We start from the raw sequence: 25,812 nt of genomic DNA on the forward strand, positions 1-25,812 counted from the left end.
TACTATGATAATTGTCTTATACTTATAAAGATTATAATCTTTATCCTCGGACTGAGGAAAGTCTTTGCACGACTTAAACCCAGCGATAATTCCTCATCGCTCCGCCCTCGGACACCGAGTTAACAAGTTCCGATTTTTTATCTTTTTATGATATTGTTCAAATTTAGAATTTTCCACCCAGTCCACTAAACAAGAGTAAGTGCCCAAGGGCGTTACAAGTTACAACGATCTGGCGCCACTGGTATCGAACGTAGAACTTGAACCGCAATACCGCATATATTTACTCAAACAACTCGGCTACCGAGCCGCTATAAAAGAAACATACGACATTTTTTTTAAAGTCACATATAATTCAGAATTAATACGACACTTTGTGTGCAGAAAAGACAGAAAGAGGTCATCTTCAATTGCTGCTGTGTAAAGCCAAGGGATAAAAAAATCCCCCCTCCTCGAAATAACGGATTTAAAAAGTCTAGAATGGCGTAAAATACATAAGATTTTGTTTCATCCAAAAAAAAAGATTGCCTGCTGGGTATTCATAAATTTTGTAATCGCTTTTGCATCATTTTTGGCACAAATTGACTAGACCTCATTAAGTGCCTTAGGTTTTATGAAATTATGTATGACATATATTTGTTTCCTTCAGATATTAGATATATATGACAGTCATATGAAACATATGGTTGGTCACCTTATCATAGCTTTTGCAAAAGTAACTCGCAAGCTCTAAAAGTTTTGTGTACCTCTGACTTTGAGAATTATACAGAAAAGTTCTGAGATATATATTGTATATTAGTAATATTTCTTTTTGTGAATTTCTAGATCTTCTGGCACTGACATGACCTGAATTATTAGAGACTAAAGTATAAAATGAGCAATCCAAATGTTGTTGTTGCCGGTGAATTTGTTTTACATGATTTGTTTTATGAGTTTTCATGTCAAGTAAAGAAAAAAGTGGATGCTCTCTTTGCTGATGAGGGCATTCCTGTAAGTTATGGTTAAAAATTTTTTTTAAGTTCTACTTAAATTTTCATTTCTTATACTACTTTAAAATTTGTTAAATATTTTCAATGTAATCATGACTTTTGTTGATCTACAAATTTAGAAAAGTAATATTGAAACAGAAAATCATTTCAACAAAAAATTGAATAAACTGGAATTGCTGTGTCCCTAATGTTTCAAATAAATGTTCTTGTTGGCAACCTTCTTTTAAAAACAAAAAATCATCTTAGAATTGTTTTTGTTGGGCGGTGAACTATAGATGTAAATAAATTTACATAATAACTGAAAGTTATCATCGATTATACGCCACACCATTGATATTTTAGGATGCAAAGCATATCATGAAATCCCTTCAACGGGGCGAGGATGGACAGTTTGATCAGCTGCTAGGGGCACTTGGTTGTGTCGCAGAACACTGTTTACCATCACTATTAGAAACGTTATTTGAATGGTAAGCATAGATACGGTTTCAAATATTTCAGTGACAGTGATATTATTTGTGTTGAAATGTATTGAATCAGTTCTGTATTTTGTTTAACTACCACACACGCCCTTTGGTTGAACATCTGAGTTATAATCATTTTCTGATAAGTATAATATGAGCTGCATTTGTAAATATTACCTAATAGACTGCACTACAAAAATGTTTTCAAATTAACTTTATTTTAAACGCAATGTGCACAGAGTAAAACCATTGTGCATAATACTTAACAAAAATGGCCAGACGGCAATTTTTAGCAGACCCAGGGTTGGACAGCTTTGAAGAGTGCCTGTAAAAAACATATATTGTCTATACAAGTGATTGTTATTACATTACATTATGCCTATTGTATCAGGTTTAACCAACAAATTCCGAATTTTAAAGTAAAGTATGAAGGAAAGTCAAGCAGGTCCAGCATCAAATCTAAAAGGTTGGTTTGAGCACGTGTGGAGAGTTGATTACTTTATTTTTGTTTAAGTACTCTGTTTGTATTTGCATACCGCTGCTGTTAGAAAGTCAGTCTCATTGAAAGTAAATGCAATATTTGCTTGATAAAAAACATCTTCAGCATCTGCAGAAATAAAATAAAACAACTTAACAGGATTGGGTAACATATCTATAGCAGAATACCCCCATTACGCCAGAAATATCGACTAAAGCAGCCAAAAAGTTAAGATTTATCAATTATTTTATATTTTCGGATAATTAGTTTTTTTGAGAGTTTGTGGACTAGCATAAATAAAAGTAAACGTATTGCCAAACTTGTTTTACTGAGATTCTTGTCACTTGATTTGAAATACTCCAGCATCAGGATTAAGATTGGAACTATCAAACATCTGATTAAGCAAAATAGATTTGCTAAAGCAAACTATCATTCTGGTGGTTAATTGGATAGCCTCAGCTTTCTTGTTTTTCTAGACTTTTGTTTGTATTGGTAAATAAGCTATTGTAACAATCAATTAAAACCGAGTTCTGTTAATAGAGTTGAAGTCCATTTGACATTCATTGATAAAACATGGCTTAAATGAAAAGAGAATGTACTATATTAAGAATAACTAAAGTGTTATTAAGTTATCATTTATAAATAAAAAATTTATCTATAGAAAGCTTCTACTTCCTGGAAGCTGTAATAGCTGAATTTTTTTATATTGCTTATTTGCATTGTGTTAATTTCAGGCCTTTAGAAACACGCAAAAAGGTTGATATTTCTACTTCCCTTAAAAATCATTGGATTGTGGTATTTAGAGCCTACTGTGCTCTCTTGTATGAGCAACGCAAATATTTCAAACCTTCGCTAACTCCGTTACTTTTCTTCTTTCTTCCCTTTTGTTTTTTACAGTACATTTGCATAAAAACTCCATCTGCTTTGCCTGGACAAAAATAGATCTTTTCCAGTAGACCAAAAATCTGTGTAGTGACCAGGCCATACCACCAAACATATTTTTTATCTCTTTGGGTTAATTAAACTGCATTTTCCTAAACATGATTTCAATTCTTTTCATTCAAAATATGCTTTATATTTAATACAGTGACAGCTCTCATAAAGATGAAGATGTGAAGAAAGAGCTCCGTGAGGTGAGATGCACTTAGTCTGGTACGCAGTCAAGTGAACAGTATATTGATAGGTTGTAGCCATTCTTCAAACGTCTTGTTGATGAGTTTTTAATTGTTGGTTAATATTAGTTACCAATAATATACAATTTTATATGTTGCAGATGGCAATTGCCATTGTTTTTTGCCTTGTTCTAATTGAAGTATTGCAGCAGTTACCTGTTCATCCATTAAAAGAGGGGCAAATTCAGCACATTTTGTCTCTTGCATTTACACATTTCAGAAATGCTGCAATGTTTAGTACCGACTCCACAAATAACAGATCACAGATTGTGGCTGATCTGTTTGCTGAAGTTCTTGGGGTCATGGCCAAAACAAAGTATGAAAATCAAGCAGTTATGCTTGGGACTTACCACTGTTTTGTGTAATATTTTGTACTTGTTACCATACTTATCTTTCGTAGTGGGTATGTTTGTGCAAATATTTTGATTTTGCTGCAGGTTTCAATCAGTCAGAAGTAAGTTTGTTGCTGAACTAGATGAAGCGAAGAAGACTGAACACAACACCAGAATAATATTGGGATTAATTATGGGAATGAAATTTTTTCGGGTGAAAATGTATCCAGTGGAGGATTTTGAAGCCTCATTTCGGTAATTCACGTTATAAAAATATTATAAATATGGCGCCTTTGCACTTGACTAAATATCTTAATAATTACATTAACATGACATGTCTGTCATTAACGATGATGTGTATTTTATGTACTGCTGGTTTTAAGCTAATCACAATTGTTGTGACAGGTTTCTAAGAGAACTAGCAGATTACAGTCTTGAAGTTAAAGATCGCGAGATAAAACATGGCCTTGCAAGTCTCTTTGTTGAAATACTGGTGCCCGTTGCTGCCGTATGTAGAAACCCGCTTTTACTTTATTAGCAATGAAATTATTAAAAAGTTAGACATGGTGTTGGATGAATTAATTGGTTGCAGTATGGTGATGAATTTCTTGCGTGTAATTGGTCAAATCCAAGTATGACAAATACGTTTAAATAAAGGCTGTGAAAACTGAAGTAAATGTTCCTGTGCTACGTGACTTTGTTGATGCCCTGTACCCCACATCACTGGAGTTATCGAAGCGAAGAAAAAATCAACTCTCCATGTATCCGCTTGTTACTTGTTTACTTTGTGTTTCTCAGAAACAATTCTTTTTGAATAATTGGCATATATTTCTGGACTACTGTCTGTCTCATTTGAAGGTAAAACTAAGTCCTAAGTGCATTAAATGAACAAATGGTTATATTGTTTGGTATTTTATACCATAAAGGTCCTGTGTAAAATTTACAAGTGTTAATTTGGAAGGAACTTGTCAAAGGCATGCATTTTGTAATCATTTTCTTGCAGAATCGCGATCAAAAAGTGTCCAGAGTAGCACTGGAGTCTTTATATCGTTTATTATGGGCTTATACGGTGAGGATTAAGTGTGAAAGTAACACAACCACACAAAGTAGATTGCAGTCTATAGTAAAAGCGCTGTTTCCTGTTGGCTCACGAAGTATTGTTCCAAAGGTAACATAAATTGGTTTCTTCAGCAAAGTTCTGACCTTTAAACTGAACCTGAGGATATATTCTATTTCTGTGTAAATCTTTTCCTTTTCAGGATACTCCCCTAAGCATCTATGTTAAAATCATCCAGTTCATTGCTCAAGAGCGTTTGGATTTCGCCATGAAAGAAATCATACTTGATTTGTTGTGTATCAGTTTGTCATCGTCAAGAAATGCTAAAGTCATGACCTTGCAGCCAGAACGAATGAATATAGGTATCATAATCCATGTTAACTGGACTTAAGCATGCAATGATAAAAAGGCTAAGTTTGTATTTTATGCATTTATAGATTACCCTAAAATATATAATTTTCCTGAGCTCAATGTTACAAAGAAATGTTTGGTTTTCTTTTTAGGCCTTAGAGCTTTTCTAGTTGTCACTGACAGCCTTCAGCAAAAGGATGGTGCCCCACCAATGCCTACTACAGTTGGAGTAATGCCATCTGGTAATACTCTACGAGTGAAGAAGACTTTTTTAAATAAAATGTTAACTGATGATGAAGCAAGAACAATTGGAGTATCCCAATATCATAAATATGTGCAAAAAGCGCTGGACTGGATCCTTTTGACCTTGGATGGTCAGGTGTGCAGAATGTTTTCATTTCTAATATGATCTGCCACTTTATACCGAAGTACTGACCAGCACTACATCTATAAAGTGTGAATGAGGTAAAAATTATATGTTTTAATTCATTTTTCATTTACAAATTTTCAGGTTGGTCAACGTATGATGATGACCAATGTGCAAGTTAGCAGAGCTTCTGATATAATAGGAACTGAAAACAAGCCAAAAATAGACTTGTTTCGGACATGCATTGCTGCAATGCCTAGGTATGTACGCTCATAAATTGCAAATCTGGCAGAAGGTACAAATTTGTATAATTCCGGGTACATTGGTTTTGGTGAGCATTTCAATAGTATATATCTTGAAACTATAGCCCTGGTATGCAAAAATGGTACCACAGTTGCACTACTAATGCACAGAACTATCCCATCAAATGGGGACACCTAGCATGTATGAAAATTTTTTTGATATGTATGATATTATGCAATTATTTTCATATTATATTCTACCAAGAATAATTTTTTTCTTTTGTCTTCTTTCTGAAATGCTGGGCTGTCAGGTTGATACCTGGTGGAAATATGTCCCACACAGACTTATTTGAGATGTTGTCAAGACTTACCATCCACATCGATGAGGAGCTACGGTCACTTGCATTTGCCTCACTTCACTCATTTGCGCAAGATTTACCTGAGCAGCGGGAAGATGTTGTCGCTACATTTGTGTCGTTTATTTTAAAGCAAGTATGCAAATTTGGCAAGACATTGATTATTTAAAGAAGCCTTTACTTCTTTAGATCAAAAGCATTTCATGTTTAAACATTAACCAACTTAATTAGGTTGTTCTCATGACATTTTCCTTCTACGTACTTAAAACAGTACAATGTCACTTTAGGTAACAGACACTCATCATCTTTTGCTTGACACTGCATTACGGCACCTTGTGCAGTTGATCACAGGTTGGCGAAACAAGTCTAATGTACCCTACCAGAGCACTAGGTTTGTCTAGCTTTAATTTGCTGTCATAAAGCCTTTGTTACTAAATGTTAAGTTGCTTTCATTGCTTAAAAAATGTTTTTATTTTAATGCTGTTGTTTTGCCAAATTGTTTAGAATTTGAAGAAGTTTGAATTAACATATAATTTTTTTTTGTTATGAAGGAAGTCCAGCATTTTTGCTTTTAACCCTTTATCATTTTGATAAACTAATATAGACTTGGCTCTGATGTAGTTTTGATGCTTTAGCTAGCGCTGTTTGCTATTTGTTTGTAATAGTTTTTCCTTTAACAATTGTTTAGTTTTGCTTCAAGGCATCGCACCGGTAAAGTTTCTGAAATCCACGAGAGAAAAAATTCCTTTTCTCCACTTATTAACCATCTGCAGGGATTTGCTCTAGTGCTTCTATGTAACAATCGAAGTGTAACTCGAAAGCTTGCTTGTTTACTATTAAAAGAAGTATGTTCTGTGTAGTTATAAAGTAAACATATCATGGTTGGTGATTTTTCTGCATTATTAATGAATTTCACTTTGCTGTTATTATGATTTATTCACTTTTCTGTTTCTGCTTGTTCAGTGAGTGTTAGTGTGAGCAGTGAATGTATCTATGATCTGTAAGATATTGACATTTTTTTAATTTTGTTCTTAAGGCGTCATTTTAGTTTAACTATTTTGCCAAACAATCCTTGTCATAAGTCTTATAGTCAATGTTGTTCTCTGTTGTCATTAGGTAAAAACGCTTGCCAGAACTCTAAATTGCAACAAATTGGAAGAGGACCTCTGCATAGATGCATTGGACCGGTTATGTCCCGAAACTGCAAATGAAGTAATTGTTAAACAAGAGGTTACACACAATCTTTCATCTGCAGAATGCAGAAACGTACTAGCTGTTGCTTCTAAATGTGACATTATAGCTCTTGTGGAATGCAGTTCTTCCTGGTGTCAGGTAGTCATCCAATCAACTTACTATATTTAACATTGATGTCTCATAAACATGCATTGCAAAGTTGCCAATTTAAGGCAACTGAAACTGCTTCACATCATAATTATTTATGACATCTGTAACTTAATAACCGCATAACCCAGCAAATCAACTTGTGTTTATTTTTGTGCAATGCAATCCCACAAATTAATCAAGCCACTCAAAAGTCAATAGCACTGTTTGCGTTTTATTCAAAGCACAACAATGTAGATGTGTGGACATCATTTATCGCATCGTTCATGAAACCTCATCGATTGCCAACATCTTGTCCTTCAACTGTTGAGTATTCTTGGTTTAACATTTACACACGGTTAATGCAGCTATGGCAGCATGTGGATCCTATACAAAGTTCAAAAAAGGTTGGTTTACATAGTTAGCTTTTCACTATCTTTTAAAAAGTTAGGATAAAATTACTACACCGAAACGTTACTAATAGAAGGTTGACTTGGTATAAAATGCTTGCAGACCGTGTTCCCTATTGGTAAGCAGTTCTAATAAAATTATGACAATGTTATTGCAGGGAGCTTCTGTTTCGGGCAGCAGCGATACGATGTTATCCCTGTGGACGAATTATTTAGTCTATGCTTGCAGATCTGCTCCGACAAATGTGACCATTATGAAGGTGAAACATAATCACATGCTAAGCAAGATATTAAGTTTTAGGGATTTGAATTCTCCTTTGTGCTGTCCGATTGATTACGAAAAGTTGCTGCATGTTTGCAGAAACAGTTAAGTGCAATTCCTGCCGGCACACCAGACTGGCTAGTTAGTCTATCACGTGATTCAGATCGAATTGCCGCAACCCCATCTTCATTCTTCCAACGTCTTATAACATTATTAAGAGGTGAAAACAGTTCAGGACTTAAAGACACTGCAGTAGTTGGACTGGGTTCCACAAGGTAATTCCTTTGATACTTAAAAAAAAAACTTTATAAAGTCTTCGCATTCTTTGGTCAATATGTATTTACTGAATGAGAGTGTGTGGCAGTGCTGTCGCTTTTCCTGATCTGATGAACGAGCTCCACACGGTGTTTCATGAAGCATGTAAATCACATCGACAGGACAATATGAGACGGAAACGAAAAAGGGAAAACACAAGGGTAATGCTAGCAAGGGTGCTTGAACGACTGGCAAGGCATAAGGTAACCTATTCGTATTCATGCAACGAAGTTCATTGAAATCATTACTTGCATTGAGCAATTTCTCGTCATTTTTTTTGTGTTTAGCATTTAAGACATTTAGAAATAACTGCTTTAACAACAGTTACAAGTTGATTTGTACTTTATTTGTTATTTGTCTCTCTAAGATTTTGTATTTCATACAGGTGCTAAGTGAAAGTATTAGCATGCCATCTGAACAAAATTCATCTCGTAGTAATTTGGATAGACCTTGTGACAGCATAAACACATTATTACTGGAGTACATAAAAAACACTTGCACATACCTTGAATCAATTGATAAGACTGAAGTTCCATCCAGTCAAGCTTCTTCACAAGATGTTAGTATTAGTTCCACAAAGGCAATTGGTGTGATTTAATGGTAATTTGAATGCATACACATTTTTTTACGTCATGTACTGTAAGTTTGTTAACTACATCGGCAGCTACCATTTTCTTTTTACATTATTACAATTACAGCAACTACCTCAGTACCCTGGTACCTTGTCAACGCCAGTACATACGATCCAAGTGATGTCATCAACTACTACTAGCCAGATGGATGAGTTGAGAATTTATTTTGGCTCCATGGTAATCAAAGTTATTCGCTTTGAAATTAATTTTTAATGGCCTTACCTAATTGTAGTTTGGTTGTATTGCATTCTTTGTGTTGTCATTCATTGTGTTTTGCTATTTGACAGATAACCTACTTGATAAGACACATGCCTGAATATGGTCACGCTGATTTTCTTCCTGTTGAAACAAGAAGGGCTTTGTTTTTCCTTTTTGGTGGATGGTGTGGCAAATATGCAGGCACTTTGGATAACTTGGATTCACTCAATGGAATGGTAGAGACACCAGCACACCTGTCATAAAATGGTTTTCAAATATGGGGGCCATGGCCAGTATTAGTGCAAGTCAACCTTATGTCAAAGGAAACTTGCTCGTAAACATACTTAACTAAAGAATTTTCAATAATATTTAATGATAAAGCCATTATTGCTAAAAAATGTAAACGATTGTTACTTGTTAAGATGCAGGTGGCTGTGATTTATGAGTAATGACGTTACTATGTCAAATCAATAAGCATTACTAGTTATGATTCATTTAAGTATGGATCTTATATGATAATAGGCAATGGGTGTAGTCTTTAAATATATTTCAGTCCTTTTCATCAATCCTGAGTACTTTGGAATTGACAGACCCCAACAAAACTTGTAAGTAGCATATTTCACCGTAGTGGTGAAGGGAGATGCCAAGCGAAAGCTCAATCCAGGCTGCCGATGATAGTCAAATATCGTACCAGTATGGTAGACACACAGTAGTTTCATCAGTATAATTTATGTACTCCAACTCAGCGCTTGTTTACCAGTAGGCCACGAAGCATGCAAAAATGTCACAGCACAAAAAGCAAATACAGTGAAGTGGGCCCATTGCAAACATATTTTTGAACACTACTGTTTTTAATTTGACTCGTTTGAATTATGTGAATGAAAGATAGTGAGAAGCATTGCTATAACCTAAAATACCCTTTTGTTAAAAATGTGAACGTTGTCACCTGCTGTTGATCATCTACATTCAAAGTCTTATTCTATCCAGAATACATAAGCTACACCCACATTTGTATCATACACCAATTGTCACTCATATTGATTTCACAATGTGATGTCATAATTTTTGGGAAATCTATGATTTGGCACCACGCTTTTGGCTGCAATAGCTTTTCTACTAAATATTATTAAAGAAAATTAGTTAAGTATAAATACTAACAAGTTTCTTTTCATACAAGGTTTAATTATATTAGCACTGGCCCCTCACTTAAGTTTGAAGTAACATAGCAATGTATACATTGGTAATAAATTGTATGGTCTTGCAGGCAAGCAATTCCAGTGCTCTCTTGCATGCCACTGCACTAAAAGCAGAATGTGCTGTGTTGTGCTGCGGTCCAGTTTTTGACAAAGTCGGTCTTCAACAGGAAAAAGGATATCTGTATCCTTGGCTTGAAACACTGCTTGGTGAGTCATCCTAAAATGGTGAACAATTCTTTCAATAGATTGTAAAGTGCAATCATTATACAATATATGCATATGTCAAACAGGTAATATAGTATCGTTTTTGTAATTAAGACTGTGGAAACCCAAGGGTGCAAATGCTCGGCAAAGAAGCCATAGTTATGCTTCTACAGCAGAACAAAGATTCAGATGCACTTGTACCCTGGTTGATTGATAAATGCTACACTGGTTCCTTGCTTGTCTCCACTGGTTGCTTTTGCAGCATTGCAGCAGCATTCAATTACACGTTAGTTTAAATTCAATGATATGCGTTCTAATTTGGTACGTAGCTTATTTTGACCTTTTAATCTTGTTTGCAGTTGTCTGTCCAACCACATGATTCCACTTCTCAATCTTGCTTTATTTAACGTTGCGACTGCTGAGGTGACACAGACAGCACAACATCTTCTGCTGATGCTACAAACTAGGTAAAGTTCAGTAATAGATTGAAGTTATTGAAATTTACATAAACTAAATAAATATGGAATTAAATTTGCTCCCCTTATCTTAAAGGCTTTCACTGCCACTAGCAGTGGACAATGAAGGAGATGATGGGGTTGCTGGGTTGTCATCAGTGACAAGCTTGTCATCTAAAAGCAAATCATTGCACTTATGTTTAAACGTAGCTCATCAAAGTCACTTTCTCAATAAACTTTATAATTTTTCACAATATGACATCTCAAAAGATCTAGCAAGATTGCACCCGGAATTTACCATGTCAATGTTGTCAGGTGACCTTTAATTGGAGAGTATCTACTACCATATACATTTCAAATCTTTTACCCTGTTATCATTTGATAATGCAAATTTTATTTTCAACAAATTGGTTATGTTTTTTGTTATCAGAAATATTTAGTCGGTTCATGTCGACGTCATTATTTGGTAAGCGTCATATGCTTCATTACATGCTTCCCTGGTTAAAAAACATCGAACTCAGCCTTCATGATGAAGAGGAAAAAATCTTAGATGCCGGTGCTTCTCAAAAAATGTTTGAAATACCTTTACACATGCTACGGGCTTGTGGTTGGGGTTCACCAAGTGCCACGCACTTTTTACTGAGCAACTTAACATATATAACAATTAGAGTGAGTTTAATTGTTTATTTTCATGTGGTTGGTGTTTGTGGTATGAGCACAAGTCGCGTACTTGTAAAGTTGTAACAAGGTTATTTTTTTGTTCTTGAATGTAGGAGCGTTGCACTAACAATCAAAAGCACTATAGTTTCTTAACTGTATGAATAATTTTGTTCTATGTATCAGTATTATTCTGATCTGGGGAACGAAGTGGAGAAGTGTTGGAGCACTCTGTGCCACACTTGGCCTGGCAATTTGGACGTTTTGCTTCTCTACACAAGCGCCTTGGCATCTTGTGGTGGCTCCGATGCCGTCAGTTTTACATCACGTCGGCTGATCACATTTTTTGCTCGTGCTAAGTCTCGTGAAGTAGCGCAGTATCTAGTTAGGGAATGTCAGGTAAATACACTGCATTTTGCTCTTTATGTTTGAAGTTATGTGCTATTGCATGAAATCAGTGCATTAACATCATCTTGTTACCGGTAGCCATTAGTAGGCTATACAGTGTCATGTCAAACTATATATTGTTATTCCTTTTGTTATTATTGGCATTGTTTTGTGTTATCAATTGACCATTATTTGAAAATATGTGTAGATTGCTGAGGCCCCAAACTTTGGAATTGAAGTACTGGATCATTCACCTTTCTTTAAAATTAAGCTGCAGGATGTAAAAGAATTTGAAAGAAGCCGACTGTCAAAACTTTCCCCTCGACTTAGATTCATGGAAAAATCAAGATCAGCAAAGGATTTATTAACGAGTTCCGCCCCAAATAGTTATCTGCAGATGAATGAATTCTCTTCATCACAAAACATCCGCAGGACCTCAAACAGCACGCTTAGCTCTTCGTTGAAGGCGGACACTTTGACGCGGGATGTCCCTCATCACATGTCATTGCAACATCTCAATAAGGGACAGGAGCAATATTTGAAGGTGGTATCTCCGACAAAAAAATCTGGATCCATGCTTTCACTTCCAAATTTCAACACAGAGCTGCCAATGTCTCCAAAATCAATTAGTGCCATGAAATTTTTATCATTAAAATCTAGGTACAAATATGCAAAATGTTATACCATATAAAATGTTTTAAGTTATGCAACTTTAGAAGAAAAATGTTGGGAAAACCGAGCATTAGATGTAAAAACACCTGAAGTTGATACAATCTTTTTAATAATTACAATTAATTAGTGCATCGAGTAATAGAAAATGTGTCGTTACGTCATGTTTTGCTTCAAAATGCTTTTATTGGCTTTTGGTCTAGTCTTTTTTACTTTTTAGTCGGATATTTTCCTTGTATGACCACACTGAAATCTTTTGTGCTTTGATAGGTCTCCAGCGAAATCAAGGCCAGTTATTACAGAAGTTCTTATTACAAAACCTAAAACTAATATTAACAGTTTGGATGAGAACGATGTTTGCCATTCAAACCCATTTGTCCATGTAAGCTGCACTTTAATAAGATTTATAACTTAAAGAAGTTTTGCTGAAATTTTCTGTTTTGCTTTATAAAAAACATGTCTTATTGTCTGCAGTGGAGGTATTTGGCTGAAGCAGGTGATCCCAATCCTCTTCCTATGCCTTCTACTCCTCTTTTTTATCTGCATCTTGCAGACTTCATGAGTGCTCAAGATGTTGAAAAATACAACGGTTTATTACGGTACATTTACTATTTATGTTGTGTTGTTAACAGGAGAACCTGCCTTGAAAACTTATAATATACTATTTTCAACATTAGTTTCAAATTGTTTTTTATTTTTGTTTCAGTTCCAACATAGCATGTTTACTTCTGTCGGAGATTGTTGTTGAACACGGTGTGGTCATTGATTGGAAGGTTAGTCATGTATCAATAACCTGCTAATAATATCAGTAATGTGTAAAATGTAATTTCGTCAGCTGTCTGTACAGTTTGCACGACTCTGTGCTGATCACTGCATAATTTATCATAACCAAACAACCATATATATGTCACAGTCAAAAACTTACCTACCCACCATTTTGCTCTCAATATTTCTTGGTATGGATGTCAGTTGTGAGGAAGTGGCTTGTCGTTGTCAGTTTCTTCTTGCCCACATCATTGTTCATCTGCTTACTCCAAAACAGCAAGCGCTTGTATGTTGTCTTTTGCTTCGTTTAGAACTTCCATACATGTATTCTATTTTAACTTTTTATGTACATTTTACCTACATAATGTATTTATAATGTGCCATAAATTGTTATACAATAGTGTACAGTATGTATTTATTTTTTCAACCAAGCATATTTTATATTAAAGTTGGCTTCTTCAGTTGTAAGCGACTCCACAGAGTTCTTCTTCAATACTTCAGCTGATGTTGTTAAAATAGGCAAGTATCTGCTTATTAGTTGTACAATTTTTTCTGCATCGATATTTGGATGTAGTCATGTCCTAGTCGTTTACCATTATGTTAAAAAAAGTAATAGAATGATCTTTGTTGTAGGCATAACCCCATCCTCTGTTTGTACAACGGATTCTGGAATTGAATCAAATGCATCTCCTCTGGAAGCTGATGGTACATTTTATTTTAGCTTAGATCTATACTTTTTTCAAGAACATTTATGTAACATGCGACATTCATTCATTATGTACGCTAACTAGCTCGTAATCAAATCATAATGTGATGTGACAATAGGAAAGTTTTATTTTAGATCCCACTCAAAGATTTCAAAGTTGTAGTGGCAAACCACTGTCTTCACCAAGCTATGATTCACACTCACTGGCTGCGTATGTAAAAAAACTGTTGACAAGGTGCGAACTGTTTTTAGTGTCTGAATGTTTGTACACATTTTGGAATTTTTTTCACTATTAGTGGTACTTTAATACAAATTACATGTGATTTTGATAGAACATGTGGGCAACTATGGGATTCTGAAGATGCAACCCCTAAATCTCCAAATTTGAAAAGCACAGAACATCTCACTGAATTTGTTTGTCAAGTCAATGGAATTTTCGAATTTTTGGTATCCATAATTAAATATAACATTTGTATACACTTGACCTATCCTAGAAGACGAGTGTTTAGATGGCTATTGGCTTGGTTGTGTATTGCATTACCAACAGACGTTCAAGTAGATTGAAAAACTGTGATCATTTGATAGATACCAGAGCTAGGTCTCAAGAAGAAATTGGCAAAGCATGCTTTGAAGTTTGCCGTTCGAACTAGCAGCAGGCATTGTGCCAGCCGTGCTTTACAAGTAATTTTGTCTTGTATATGTCTTTTAATTACTGTATTTGCAATTGTGCGTATAATGGCATATGTGCTGAACTAATCTGGTTAATTTTAATAAAAATGCACTGTTTGTTTATCGTAATAATAGAAGAAATTTTCAAATGTTTGAAACATGTAGATCTTTCGCTCTTTGAATTTACCACTTCAACCACACAACATTTCTGAATTGTCCCTTTGTCTCACTGACTGCATAGCAGAAGGCAATGATCAAGACTCTCAAAGTTGGGCGATTGAAATTTTAATCACACTTTTGCAAACCTGTGAGATTATCTCAAAGAGTATGAACAACCATCCAGCCAGGTCTATATGTGGATATGACAGAGATAATTATGTCTGCTTATTGTTGATGTATTATTGGTAAAGGTTGGCAGGTAAGAAAACCAACACATTTACAATTGAAAGATATATTAAAACATTTGATTTCTACAGGCAGCAGAAAAGTTTTGAAACTCAACCATCATCACCAAGAATGAGCACTTACACGTCATCATCACATAAAGATGCTGGTGAGTGTTGTTTGTGTCTGATGTTTTCCCTGACTTTCCAGTGCTACACAGACATAATCCCTATTCGTTGTAACGATGGATATTGAACAACGCTTCTTACCACAGGCTCAGAGTCGCCAAAAAACTCTTCTGGAAGACCAGTTAGAGGTCATGCTCATCGAAGGTCTGGTTCGGTGAGCATCAACAAAAAGTTGATGGAAGGTGTGAAAAAAGTTGTTCACCCCCTCCCCTCAATCAACTCTGATCCATGTATTCAAGCACATAAATGTGAGTGCGTGTTTCAATTTGTTGTGTTAATTTTTTTTTAAACTTTTAAAAATTTTTTTATTAATAAACAAGACTTTGAAAAGCAAATTTAGCTATGTGGTTACCCAGTTCGTTTGTTAAGAAATTTCATCGTGTTTTTTTCTGTTTATATCAGTAAATTTTTGTTTTTATATCACCTGAAAGTTTCCAAGGTTGGAAAAATTTAATGTGATATCATTACCAGATAAAAGTGATGCTTCCACAAATGTGTCTTCTGCAACAAAAATCCCAAATGCAATTGATACAGAAAAGAGTTTGTCAACGCTTGAAGAATGGAAAAGTGGTCTTGCCCAGGTACATATCCACATATTACTTTGAGGTGGCAGCATACTGGATATCACCGCATGGTAGTCAAACATATTGGAAATAAACACATGTGATATGCAGACTGTCATCACATGTGCATGCAAACGCACTTGTCCATACATTAAATGTGTCAGCTTAGAATGTGTTCGACATTCCACAGGTAATGCCAAACTTGTGGTACTCATATATAGCCTATGCCCTATAGCGTAGGTGTCAAACTCCCGGCCCGCGGGCCACATCCGGCCCGCTTTACAATAAAACTTGGCCCGCAATGCTATTTTATACATTGAACTATTTCCGGCCCGCGAGATCATTGTGCAGTATAACTTACTTTTTTCAAGCAAGAAACAAGATTATAACAAATCGCACAATACAGCAGCACAACAGTTGCCTCATCATACGATAGAATAAATCGATTTATTCCCAGCCAAAACCGTCGAAAAAAACAAAAAATTGGTGCTTTTTCGCTGACTGCTCCAATTCATATACTCGTGTCACGAAACGTTCAATCAAGTTTTATCCTTACGGCCCGCAGTGTTAAATAAGTTTTGAGTTTTGGCCCCTGGTGCGATTGAGTTTGACACCCCTGCCCTATAGAGTCGGAGTTAAAATCGAATTATTGAGGTTCACTGTAGCCTACAAGCATATAAGCTCGCTAAAAGTTTTTCAGTTCACTTACTCCACCTCTTCCCAGGGTTATGCACTTTTTATCATCCTGGTAGCGTTACTGTAAATGCTTCGTTTTATTTGATTACTAAACAAGACGCCAATATGCCCAGTTTCAACATGATTTGCATTCAATACAATACCTTGTCATCAGAATTACCACTCAAGTGTAACCAAAAACATTGTACGAATATGCGCCGGCGCCAAAGCCAGTCATAACTACTGTAAATCGTATGCTGCGGTGCAAAAAACGATCATGTTTATTCCGCTGCGATTGCTTTGATGTGTCAAAATCGCATTCAGTGTGACAGCCATCTTAAATGCGGCTTTCGTTATTGGCCATATGTCTTAAACTGGATGAAATTCTTTTAGATTTTCTGGATTGCTGTTGGAATTCTTGAATCCGATTTTGATCATGAGTATTTAATTGCATTGCGTATTATCAAGAAGGTGTTGGAACAACTTCCTCTTTATGAGGCTGATGGGAAACAACGCATAGAAAGGTAAGTGCAGTCAAATGTTACTTTCGCTTGGCCCAGAAAGTTTGTGTAAAAATATGAATACATGTTTTCCAGGGCATTCAGTAAAATCCAATGGCACAATTTTCAAGGTTTGCAAACTCTGTTGCTGAAAGGCCTGATATGCAATACCACTTTTGAGGCTTCATTTTCAATTCTCTCCGATCTCACAACAGTCACCAGTCTTCCAATTATGTGTACTTCTAATGATGGTAATTAATTCAGAATATATAATTTATGAACAAATTCATTGACAAATGTCATGAACAGATCAAGTTGAATACGGCAAAATATTTAGTATAGCATTTTGCATGTAACGCTTAGTATTTTATAGTAAAAGAATCTTTAGAATATTTACATTTCTAGTTTGTTGTTAAAATATTAAGTATCTACCCCTGCTGGCATTTAGGAAATGGATTTGCTATGAATGTAATTGCTTTACTGCCGCGATTAATTAACCAATTTGGTGACCCTGACCCACTCTGCTGTGAATGTGCACAGAATGTCGCACAAGTATGCGTTGACTACTTCAAAGAACACATCAAGTTGCAGGTGTTATTGCTATTGTGGATACTGCACTTTTTCACATTTTTCTGTAATACTACGAATATTTACTGATATCCTTTTATTTAAATAGCAACAATATTTGAAGAAATATGCTTTCATCACCTGATAATCTTTTTATACCTTTATATACTTTTTATACTTTTGTCTTAATATGTACTAATTTTATTTACAGTCATTGGCTCATGTAATGAGTTTATACAGCAACAATACATACAACAAGTCCATGCCAACGTGGGTTAACGTGGTATGCAAATATGTGTATGAAACTTTTCCACAAGCCTTGTTACTTCAGCTCACATTTCTAACAGAAATGCTTGACAAAGGTAAATAATTTTCATTCGTATGACAGTAATTTTTGTAAAATAAAAAACAGGATATAGTTTGGCTATAGTCTGGATATAGTTTGATATAGCTTTTTTCGCAGTACACCTGAAGAAGCAAGCTTATGCTTGCGAAAGCTCATGTAGAAAAATATAAACAAAGTTAACCTTCAGAGTGCCAAACTATATCCTGTTTTTTTATTTTACTTTAATATTTGGTTAACACGGTTCAGACATCATCAACTTAGTAGACAGTAATTTTTAGTGTAAAGTTTTTTTTGCTGTAAAATTTTGAATTTTGTCATTTTTCTTTTGTGCTGTGGTTAGCATTAATTTTCTGCATTGTAGGGCACACCTCCTTTCATGTGTCATGCCTTCACGTTTCACATAGTCTGTTATCTCTTTCCCCCGCACTCAGTGATGAAGGAAACTGCACTGTCATTCATGAGCTGTTGCATACAGTATCAAAGCATCTAAACGTAAACACCGCCAGCTAGTTTTTATGCAGTGCAGTTTAGTCTTTGAAAGAATGACGCTTATTTTGCTTACATAAATTGTTGTAGCAGATCAGAATGGATTGTTGCTAAAATATACTGTTCTATAGAGCAAGCAGTACTGGAAGGAATCACTCAGCATTTTAAAACTTGCCGTTTCTCGTTCATCACAACTTGCTTCGCCATCGTCTACATCATCTCTTAGGCAGAGTGGTAGGCCTTATTTCAACATAAATATTAATTTTATAATGATGAGTTTTGTCTAGTAAGTTGTAAACTGAGCGTATTTTTTTCTGTTAAATGGCAATTATAACAGGTGATGTTACGGAAATGTTAGAGCTTCCAGGTCTGACATTATCGTTTAAGTTTGATCTTTCCAACACCCAGCATGTGAGAGAACGAAGTCCCGAAAACAAGGATGGTATGTCATATCAATTTCTTTTGAATAAAACGTTACCATTAAGAACGGATGTTATAGAAGATTTCCTATAAATCAATTACTTTTTTTCTCCGATCTTGATTTAGCGATGTAGTAAATTTATAACGAATTATGTAATGTAAAATGCTCAAAAATCTTGTTTTGTTTCTTAAAAAAGAATTATTTCTTTGCTTAGTTCCATCTCAATTTGGAAGTAGCTGGCGAAAACCGCACTTATCACAGAGAAGGACACGTGAAAGACTTCGATCTGTACTCAGCACTTGTTCTATAATGCGACAAGATAAACCAACCCAAAATGCATTCAAGTTACAGGCATGCTATTTAATATATTTTTGTATCATCTCAATGTCCTTTGCATTATATTTAATGTCAGGTCTTGTGCTATGGCATTAGTATCACATTAATCTGCCAATATCTTTATTCTTGATGTTGTGAAGGAGCACAAGGAAGTAGAGGATCAAAATAATCTATCCAATCAAATTAGTGAATACTCCTCTTCACCAGGTAACTCTTCTGTTATCATATGATTTGAAATCCAAGTTCATTTAATTAAATGGAGAAAGTAATTTTAAAGTGTATTGTTACTTCCTTTTTCTTCAACCTTTCAGAAAATGACTCGAGCGCTTTAAAAGACAAGGTTACTGAAGAAGACGGCCAATATCAGGTCTTTCGGGACTTTGATTTTCTCAATGAAATTGAGGAAGCAGATGTGAGTTTTGGACATATATTTCAGTTGCATAAACATCACAGACAATCGTGGTGTTTGATGTGATCCATTTCAAACATCTTTTTACATTGCAGGGTGAAGGAGCAGATAACTTTAACACTGGCATGCAGTGGAATACGTCCGGTTCTAGTGACGACGTTACAAATGAAGTCAGCTTCATCGAAGAACAACCTGATGAATGTGACTTGACCTCTGTAAGAATTTTCACTTATTGTGCGACAAAGTATTTTTTTCTTATTCCATTTTGTAATCGAATGTATGTTATAACGATATAGTGTTTGATGCAGATTATGTGATACATACTTTCATATATGTTAGTGTGTGACTAAAGTGTGATGATTGGCTTATACAGATTGTTTTCATTGTAAAATCACCGCAAATGCTGCCATAGCTAATTTTAGAACAAAATAATCTCGAAAACCAGGCAGAGAGCATGTACCTTTACCGAGGCAACTTTTTAATCCCGTGTGACCTTGTCTGGAATGCAACATTGATTTTCAAAGTCTGTTATTCTATTGCCTTTATTATTATGAGTTGTTGGTATTTAAAGTTATTGTTTTTCTGAAAACAATTTTATCTTTTTAAATTTTTTCTTTTCTAACAATGTTATGGTTTATATCACCAAAGGCAGCTTATGATTTATTTGTAATGTTTAACTTGTAACACAAATTAAGCCCAACAGTATAAAAACTTTATACAAGCCAATTTTCTAAACAAATTAAACCAGACTTCTTGCAACTTACCTTTACATCAAAGCCAAAAGTCTACCAGGTCTATTTTGGTAAAATACTGGTAATAATCAATTCAATTTTACTGTAATAACTTGGTGCAGCTTGTAAACAAGGGCATCTTATAATTAAGGCAAAATGATATGTTATCCTAATTTGCTGTGGTTTGTTGGATGGATCAAAGATGCTGATACATCTTTTACTTTGATACATCTCTTCACTTTCTGTTTATCTTATGTAATGCAAAATCCAAGAGACAGGTAGATAGATTCGCATTTGAAAATGTTGAAATTGGCACAAGTGACATTTAATGTTTCTCTTGCATGCCTGCACAACTGCACATGCTTTTACTCATAGAGAGGAGAATAAGTAGACAAGGCCTGGGACAAGTTTTTTCCTGTAACATGGCCCTCAGTGGATTTCACAACCTTAAAATTACAGAAATACTTCATCAAATTATTGCTGAGCAATTTCGAAATTAATCAAAGTTGTATAATAGTTTTTTTGTTTACGGTTAGGTCATAAACACACAGTCAAACAGACATTTGAATATGTGTGAAAACATAATCTCAATATATGATATCTACAATTTCTACATGGTTTGTTGAGAAAAAATGATGCTATGGTGGCAACAATTAAGTTGATATCACTTGCTCTTCGATTGTAGATCGTGCTCAATGTGAGTCAAGAAGATGAGGAAGATGAAGATGACTCGGACACAGTTTCTATTTCCTCCCATACCTCTTCTGTAGTGTCAAATCCAAATCTTCAGCAATCGTCGACTGAGAACGTCAACAGTGATGTGGATGCATCAGCTCCTCCATCCGTGAGTGTTAAAGAAAGAAACAAATCCCATTCCTCCAGATTCGTGATCTCGTTTTTGCCTTACTTTTGCAGTCGTCTCAAGTGTCAGGAACAAATAGCTTCCTTGAACCGTCATCAATGCTGTATAAGACATCGACTGACACTTACCTTCGAGCAGTGTCTCCATCACCCCCAGAAATGCTCAGAACAAGCGGTAATGTTGACATATGGCAATGTATGTGAAACCAGCAAGCTCTGCTTTACTCACACTCTTCATTACGTTGCAGAAGGAGCCAACACACCAGGTGATGTTAGTAACAGTGGTTCTAGTGATAGCGAAAGCAGTTATACTGACAAATCGTCTGACGTTGATGAATTGCCATCTGCTGGTGAGTAATAGATTGATGACCACCTGTTGAACCACCCTAGTTGCAGTATGGCGCTAGGAAATGCATTTTTGGTTATGCTGTAAAACTTGCAACATATAGTAGTGTTTTTTCTCTTGATTTCAGGGGCCTAGCACAAGCGTTAATTTCCTGCTTTTTAATCTGCATAAATATAATTGATATTACTTTGCATTAATTTTGTAATCATAGGAATCATCACTTTATATCGTTCTTATTAATTCTCTCGATTAATGACCATTGACCAATTACCATATATGTAATAGCACTGATTAATTGTATTTAATTCAATATAATTTTGAACTTTTTTCGATTCCACAATTCGTAGAGTGGCCAGCACCCAATAATTCTGGGCCATCCAATCTTGAAAGTGATGAAGTTAGCGATGGATCTTTCGCAGACATGGATTCTTCATCTATAAAGTAATGTTTACCTTGCACTGAATTCATGCTTTAACGCTGCCTAATTTTTCCTACAAAATTCTACTACCACCCAGTTTGTACCTATATGTATGACTACGATGTTTTCAAATAGAACGAGTGAGTCAGGTGGCTCACCAACAACGGAAATATGCAAGGAAGAGGAAGAAAAATTATCTTCTCATGGTACTCTGCAAGATATTAAAAGGTGCCAGATCATGTAAAACCGTCATTGTTCAGCAGGCTGTTACCAAATATTTAAAGCTAAAATATTTCTAGTGGAGATTTTACACGACGCTAGTTTTTTTGCAGAAATCAAAATTGCAATACGTAAAATTCGTTTTTAGAAACAGTTTTGTGTTGTTACTAATAAATTTTTATAAGGTGGAAAACTTGTCTCAGTTCTGCTTTTGACGGTAGTGATGATGGTGTTCTTTCAAATTTCTTTGTTGTCTTTCCATCACTCTTTCACCAGCTCTGCATTGAATTTCGTGATTTATGCAAGAGTGGGTGCTCCTACCTTGGTACACAACTCTCGAGTATATCCGGACATTTTAATATCCTTTTGAGATAAATTGTTTATTACAACAATTCAACATATGTACGCTTGAGCGGAAGAAATTTTATATTAAGATAATATAATTGATTAAATTTTCATGATCCTGCATAAGGAATTGCTATTTAAAACAGTATATTTATTGCTCCAAATAAAAATCGTAATATTTTCTTAACCGTTTGGTCGAACGCTCCATGGTTGAAGATCTACCAACGCAACTTGAATGCTCACTGTGTATTTCCAGTGAAGAAAACTTTTTAAACTTGCATTCATCCTTACAATCAGGAATCACCAGTTTGCAGGTACACCACTTACTTTGTATTCTGCGGGCTAAAACGGTTGACTCCTGTGTTGCATTGACATGATCTAATGGTCTATTGCTCATAGGTCCTTAAACTACTTTTACTGTGCACATAAAATTGTAAGTGATTACATTTAGAAATAAATCTCCGATGGTCAACGTATTCTAATTACCGGTAAAATTTTTGTCACTATTACTATGTTTCAGCTTGACAATGCCGTGTTTTCATGTATAATTAATTAATAATTCTTCATTTCTCCAGACCTATTCACAACTTTAGCGATATTATGACTTTTAGAATCAGTTTGAATCCTATGAAGTCAAACATATTGAAGCAGAGTCACTGTTAGACACAATTCTTCAAATTCGTGTTGAGAGTAACAACATGCAGGATACGCGGGATTTTGAAGAACAAAGCATTGTCTTACAACAAAAGGTACTTGTCTTTTACCTTGCAAAGTGCATGATTAAAATTTTTATTACCAAAAAAAACAAATTCAGACTTTAACGGGGTCAGAGACACAAAGTTCACGCGCGTTTTTTTTTCATTTTTTTAGCAACTTGAACTCTGCCAGCTTCTATACACCTTGCACTTCAAGCTTTTGGTTATCTTCCAAACGTTTTGTAAGCTTGTAAATGCATTCACATCGAAATCACAAGAGGTTTGTTTATTTCAAATATGACCGGAAAATTAACTTACTTTGATTCATGTAAACTGCTCGTAACGTATTTTAGAAACAAAAGCAGGTGTGTAAAACTTATTAACAAACTTAAAAGTGCGGCATATTGTATACAAACTACTTTAATTTAAAGAGTGCGTAAGTTTTCATTATTTTCACAAGATTATCACGCAATGTTTCTTTATCTGGGAACAAATAGCGCACAGATGTCACAAAAACACTCATAGCCCTCCACAAGCAAGTTTTGTCTGAAGACAAAAAAGAAGAAGAAAGTTCATCAGAAGAGAAGTGCTCCGATCTTGAAGGTGATATGAGATCTATGACGTCCGATGAAGCTGTGGTCGCCTTAAACATGAGCTTGGAAGAAAAAGATTTTAAACTGTCAGTAGCGCAACTGCGTGTTTTAAGGCAAGTGTTTAATAAATAAATAAAAGCTTTTTCCGTAACATAAGTTTTTGCGTAAACAATACAATCAGTTCAGTCCAATTTCTTTCTGCATGGTATATCTACTTGTTGATCCCGAAACAGAATTAAGACTAAACAGTGAATACGTGTCATTGTTCAGGCGTTTATGGCCCTCTGGAAATTTCGGAGAAGATGAAGATTCAGCAGCAAATTATTTAACAATGTTATACTATCAACACAACACCGCCAAAGACCACGAAGGAGGTACATATTTGAAAACATTTTTTAAGTTAAGCTTTAAATATGTATAATTAATGAAATGCTTGGCGCTTTGTACAAACGTGCTTTCAATCTAATCCCATATAAAAAAAAAACTTGAGGTCTTTTACTGCAGAAGCCATTCATTGCGTGCTTGGCGAAAATGCGGGGATGCAGGATTGGTGTGAGAAGCTGATGGACGTGAATATGCAAATACAACAATCTCTTCAGTTGCTGGAAGTTAAACCAAAAGTTCGCGAGAGCAAAGAGCAATCTCCCAATGTTGCAAAAACAGCTGAGGATGAAAAACCTATCAGCGAATCTCCAGCAACGGAAGAAGTGCCAACAGAAGGCCAGATTTGCAAAAGAACGCCTTTTTGATTTTTTAAAATGCAGATTTTCCCCTACCTACACCGACCTTTCCTTTGAATATTCTTGAATACCTTTGAATATTTCTTTTAATTTTTAAGAATAGTTTAGCGTAAGCTTTGCTATGTTAACTTGATAATCTGGGTGGAATTTCGTTGTATTTTTGCCCACTAATGCTAACATAAGAGGAGTAAATGAATTTACAAGTCAAATAATAGAAAGATCTGCTTTTTGAAACTTTTTTAACTAGGTGCAATTCACGAACTGCCTTGAAATATTTTGTGTCCTTAATTACATGTGGTTGATAAGTTAATATTTGGCGTTAATGCTTGCTCCAAGCGAAGGTACGCTTATATCTTATACGAGGTTGAAATCAGTGGCAATGTTGGTTTATCTGAAAAGACTCCGTATCAGACGAGGCAATGGACATAGATTTAGTTGAATTTCGCAAAATGGTACGATCGCCATTTTCTACACTCACTGTTCGGTATGAACGTCAGCAGCGACCTTCGAGCACCTTTTTGTCGGCATTTATCATCACCAATATCTCGTTGAGTTAGCTTGCTGTCTAACTTAAACGTAAAATCTGCTTTGGAAAATTGTCGGCCGGACCAAGCTTAGTGTCCTTCGTATTGTACTCGGCAAACAGCTGTTTGGTTCTGCTTTTTTGCATCTTTCAATACCAATTTGAATTTCTTAAAATTGAAATGAGTTGATGTATAATTTTTTTATGTTTCTAATTCCTATATTTGAATGTTGATTACTTTTTAAAAGTTATATATCAGTTTAAGGAATTGTGTTCGCCGTTACGAAGTATAATGCAAGAAGTTTTTGTCCTATTAATCTGTTTATTTTTGTAGTATTTGTTAGCGAATTACTTTCTATAAAAACGCTACTGTTATTTTATTTAAAACTTCTTATTGCTAGAATACGTTTATTTCATCCTTGCACGAATATTTCATTTTTTACGGTTATCATTATATTAAACAGCCAAAAGCATCAAAACACGTTGGGAAGATTATTGCAAAGTACTTTTATCGAGGACAATTATAGTGGATACCCAAAAGCGCTTCTATGTTCATGAACGGTAGTTTTTACAGTAAGCTCTTTACGAAAAGCACATCAATAATTACTATAACCGGTAGGTTATAAATACAAGGATTGTCGTGTCTTTCTGGCGTGCAACTTTGCATACGTGTAGCCTTCCTATTCTGACCACATTGTCGTTCTTTAAAATATCCTCTCTGTTTGCCAAGGGTATTTTTCTCCTGTTGATCTAAAACAGACTTTGCGGCAAGAAATTTTTTGCCACATTACTTTTTTAACCATCTGATAGTTTAACTCC

The 25,812-nt window shown here is 35.1% G+C and overlaps 1 protein-coding gene and 1 long non-coding RNA gene across 8 annotated transcripts; one reads left to right on the forward strand and one right to left on the reverse strand.

The window, feature by feature from the left end:
* The first annotated feature begins 826 nt into the window (after window positions 1-826).
* Window positions 827-25,472, forward strand: LOC143450522 (protein furry homolog-like). 6 transcript variants are annotated; one of them, XM_076951102.1, is made up of 66 exons: window positions 827-987; window positions 1,329-1,453; window positions 1,839-1,913; window positions 3,013-3,058; window positions 3,199-3,413; window positions 3,535-3,684; window positions 3,835-3,937; window positions 4,087-4,287; window positions 4,433-4,597; window positions 4,689-4,848; window positions 4,990-5,216; window positions 5,349-5,464; window positions 5,758-5,938; window positions 6,090-6,193; window positions 6,491-6,647; window positions 6,919-7,134; window positions 7,368-7,529; window positions 7,691-7,792; window positions 7,894-8,069; window positions 8,159-8,312; window positions 8,495-8,668; window positions 8,808-8,918; window positions 9,029-9,175; window positions 10,204-10,342; window positions 10,454-10,625; window positions 10,699-10,806; window positions 10,892-11,109; window positions 11,225-11,463; window positions 11,638-11,850; window positions 12,047-12,498; window positions 12,778-12,889; window positions 12,982-13,106; window positions 13,214-13,280; window positions 13,421-13,558; window positions 13,722-13,791; window positions 13,906-13,977; window positions 14,114-14,213; window positions 14,311-14,425; window positions 14,564-14,659; window positions 14,813-14,994; window positions 15,124-15,200; window positions 15,306-15,467; window positions 15,691-15,800; window positions 16,851-16,981; window positions 17,054-17,208; window positions 17,406-17,548; window positions 17,736-17,886; window positions 18,232-18,362; window positions 18,488-18,590; window positions 18,694-18,798; window positions 18,992-19,128; window positions 19,254-19,320; window positions 19,425-19,525; window positions 19,618-19,737; window positions 20,939-21,097; window positions 21,169-21,289; window positions 21,363-21,464; window positions 21,808-21,901; window positions 22,014-22,106; window positions 22,283-22,455; window positions 22,644-22,756; window positions 23,054-23,191; window positions 23,313-23,417; window positions 23,635-23,843; window positions 24,001-24,104; window positions 24,235-25,472. In XM_076951102.1, the coding sequence occupies exons 1-66, from the start codon at window positions 871-873 to the stop codon at window positions 24,477-24,479; spliced, it is 9,351 nt and encodes a 3,116-aa protein (XP_076807217.1). In that variant the 5' UTR covers window positions 827-870; the 3' UTR covers window positions 24,480-25,472. The 6 variants fall into 6 exon arrangements, with proteins under 6 accessions (XP_076807217.1, XP_076807227.1, XP_076807237.1 ...); XM_076951112.1 differs by having other exon boundaries at window positions 21,366-21,464; XM_076951122.1 differs by having other exon boundaries at window positions 7,900-8,069.
* On the reverse strand, window positions 1,647-2,329 carry LOC143450585 (uncharacterized). Of its 2 annotated transcripts, none has more exons than XR_013114725.1 (3): window positions 2,255-2,329; window positions 1,984-2,054; window positions 1,647-1,772 (listed from the first exon to the last, which is right to left on the reverse strand). It is a non-coding gene; the product is annotated as an uncharacterized LOC143450585 (long non-coding RNA). The 2 variants fall into 2 exon arrangements; XR_013114729.1 differs by having other exon boundaries at window positions 2,246-2,313.
* Window positions 25,473-25,812: the final 340 nt, after the last annotated feature.

This window comes from Clavelina lepadiformis, chromosome 1, assembly GCF_947623445.1.
Source record: "Clavelina lepadiformis chromosome 1, kaClaLepa1.1, whole genome shotgun sequence".
Taxonomy (NCBI): domain Eukaryota; kingdom Metazoa; phylum Chordata; class Ascidiacea; order Aplousobranchia; family Clavelinidae; genus Clavelina; species Clavelina lepadiformis.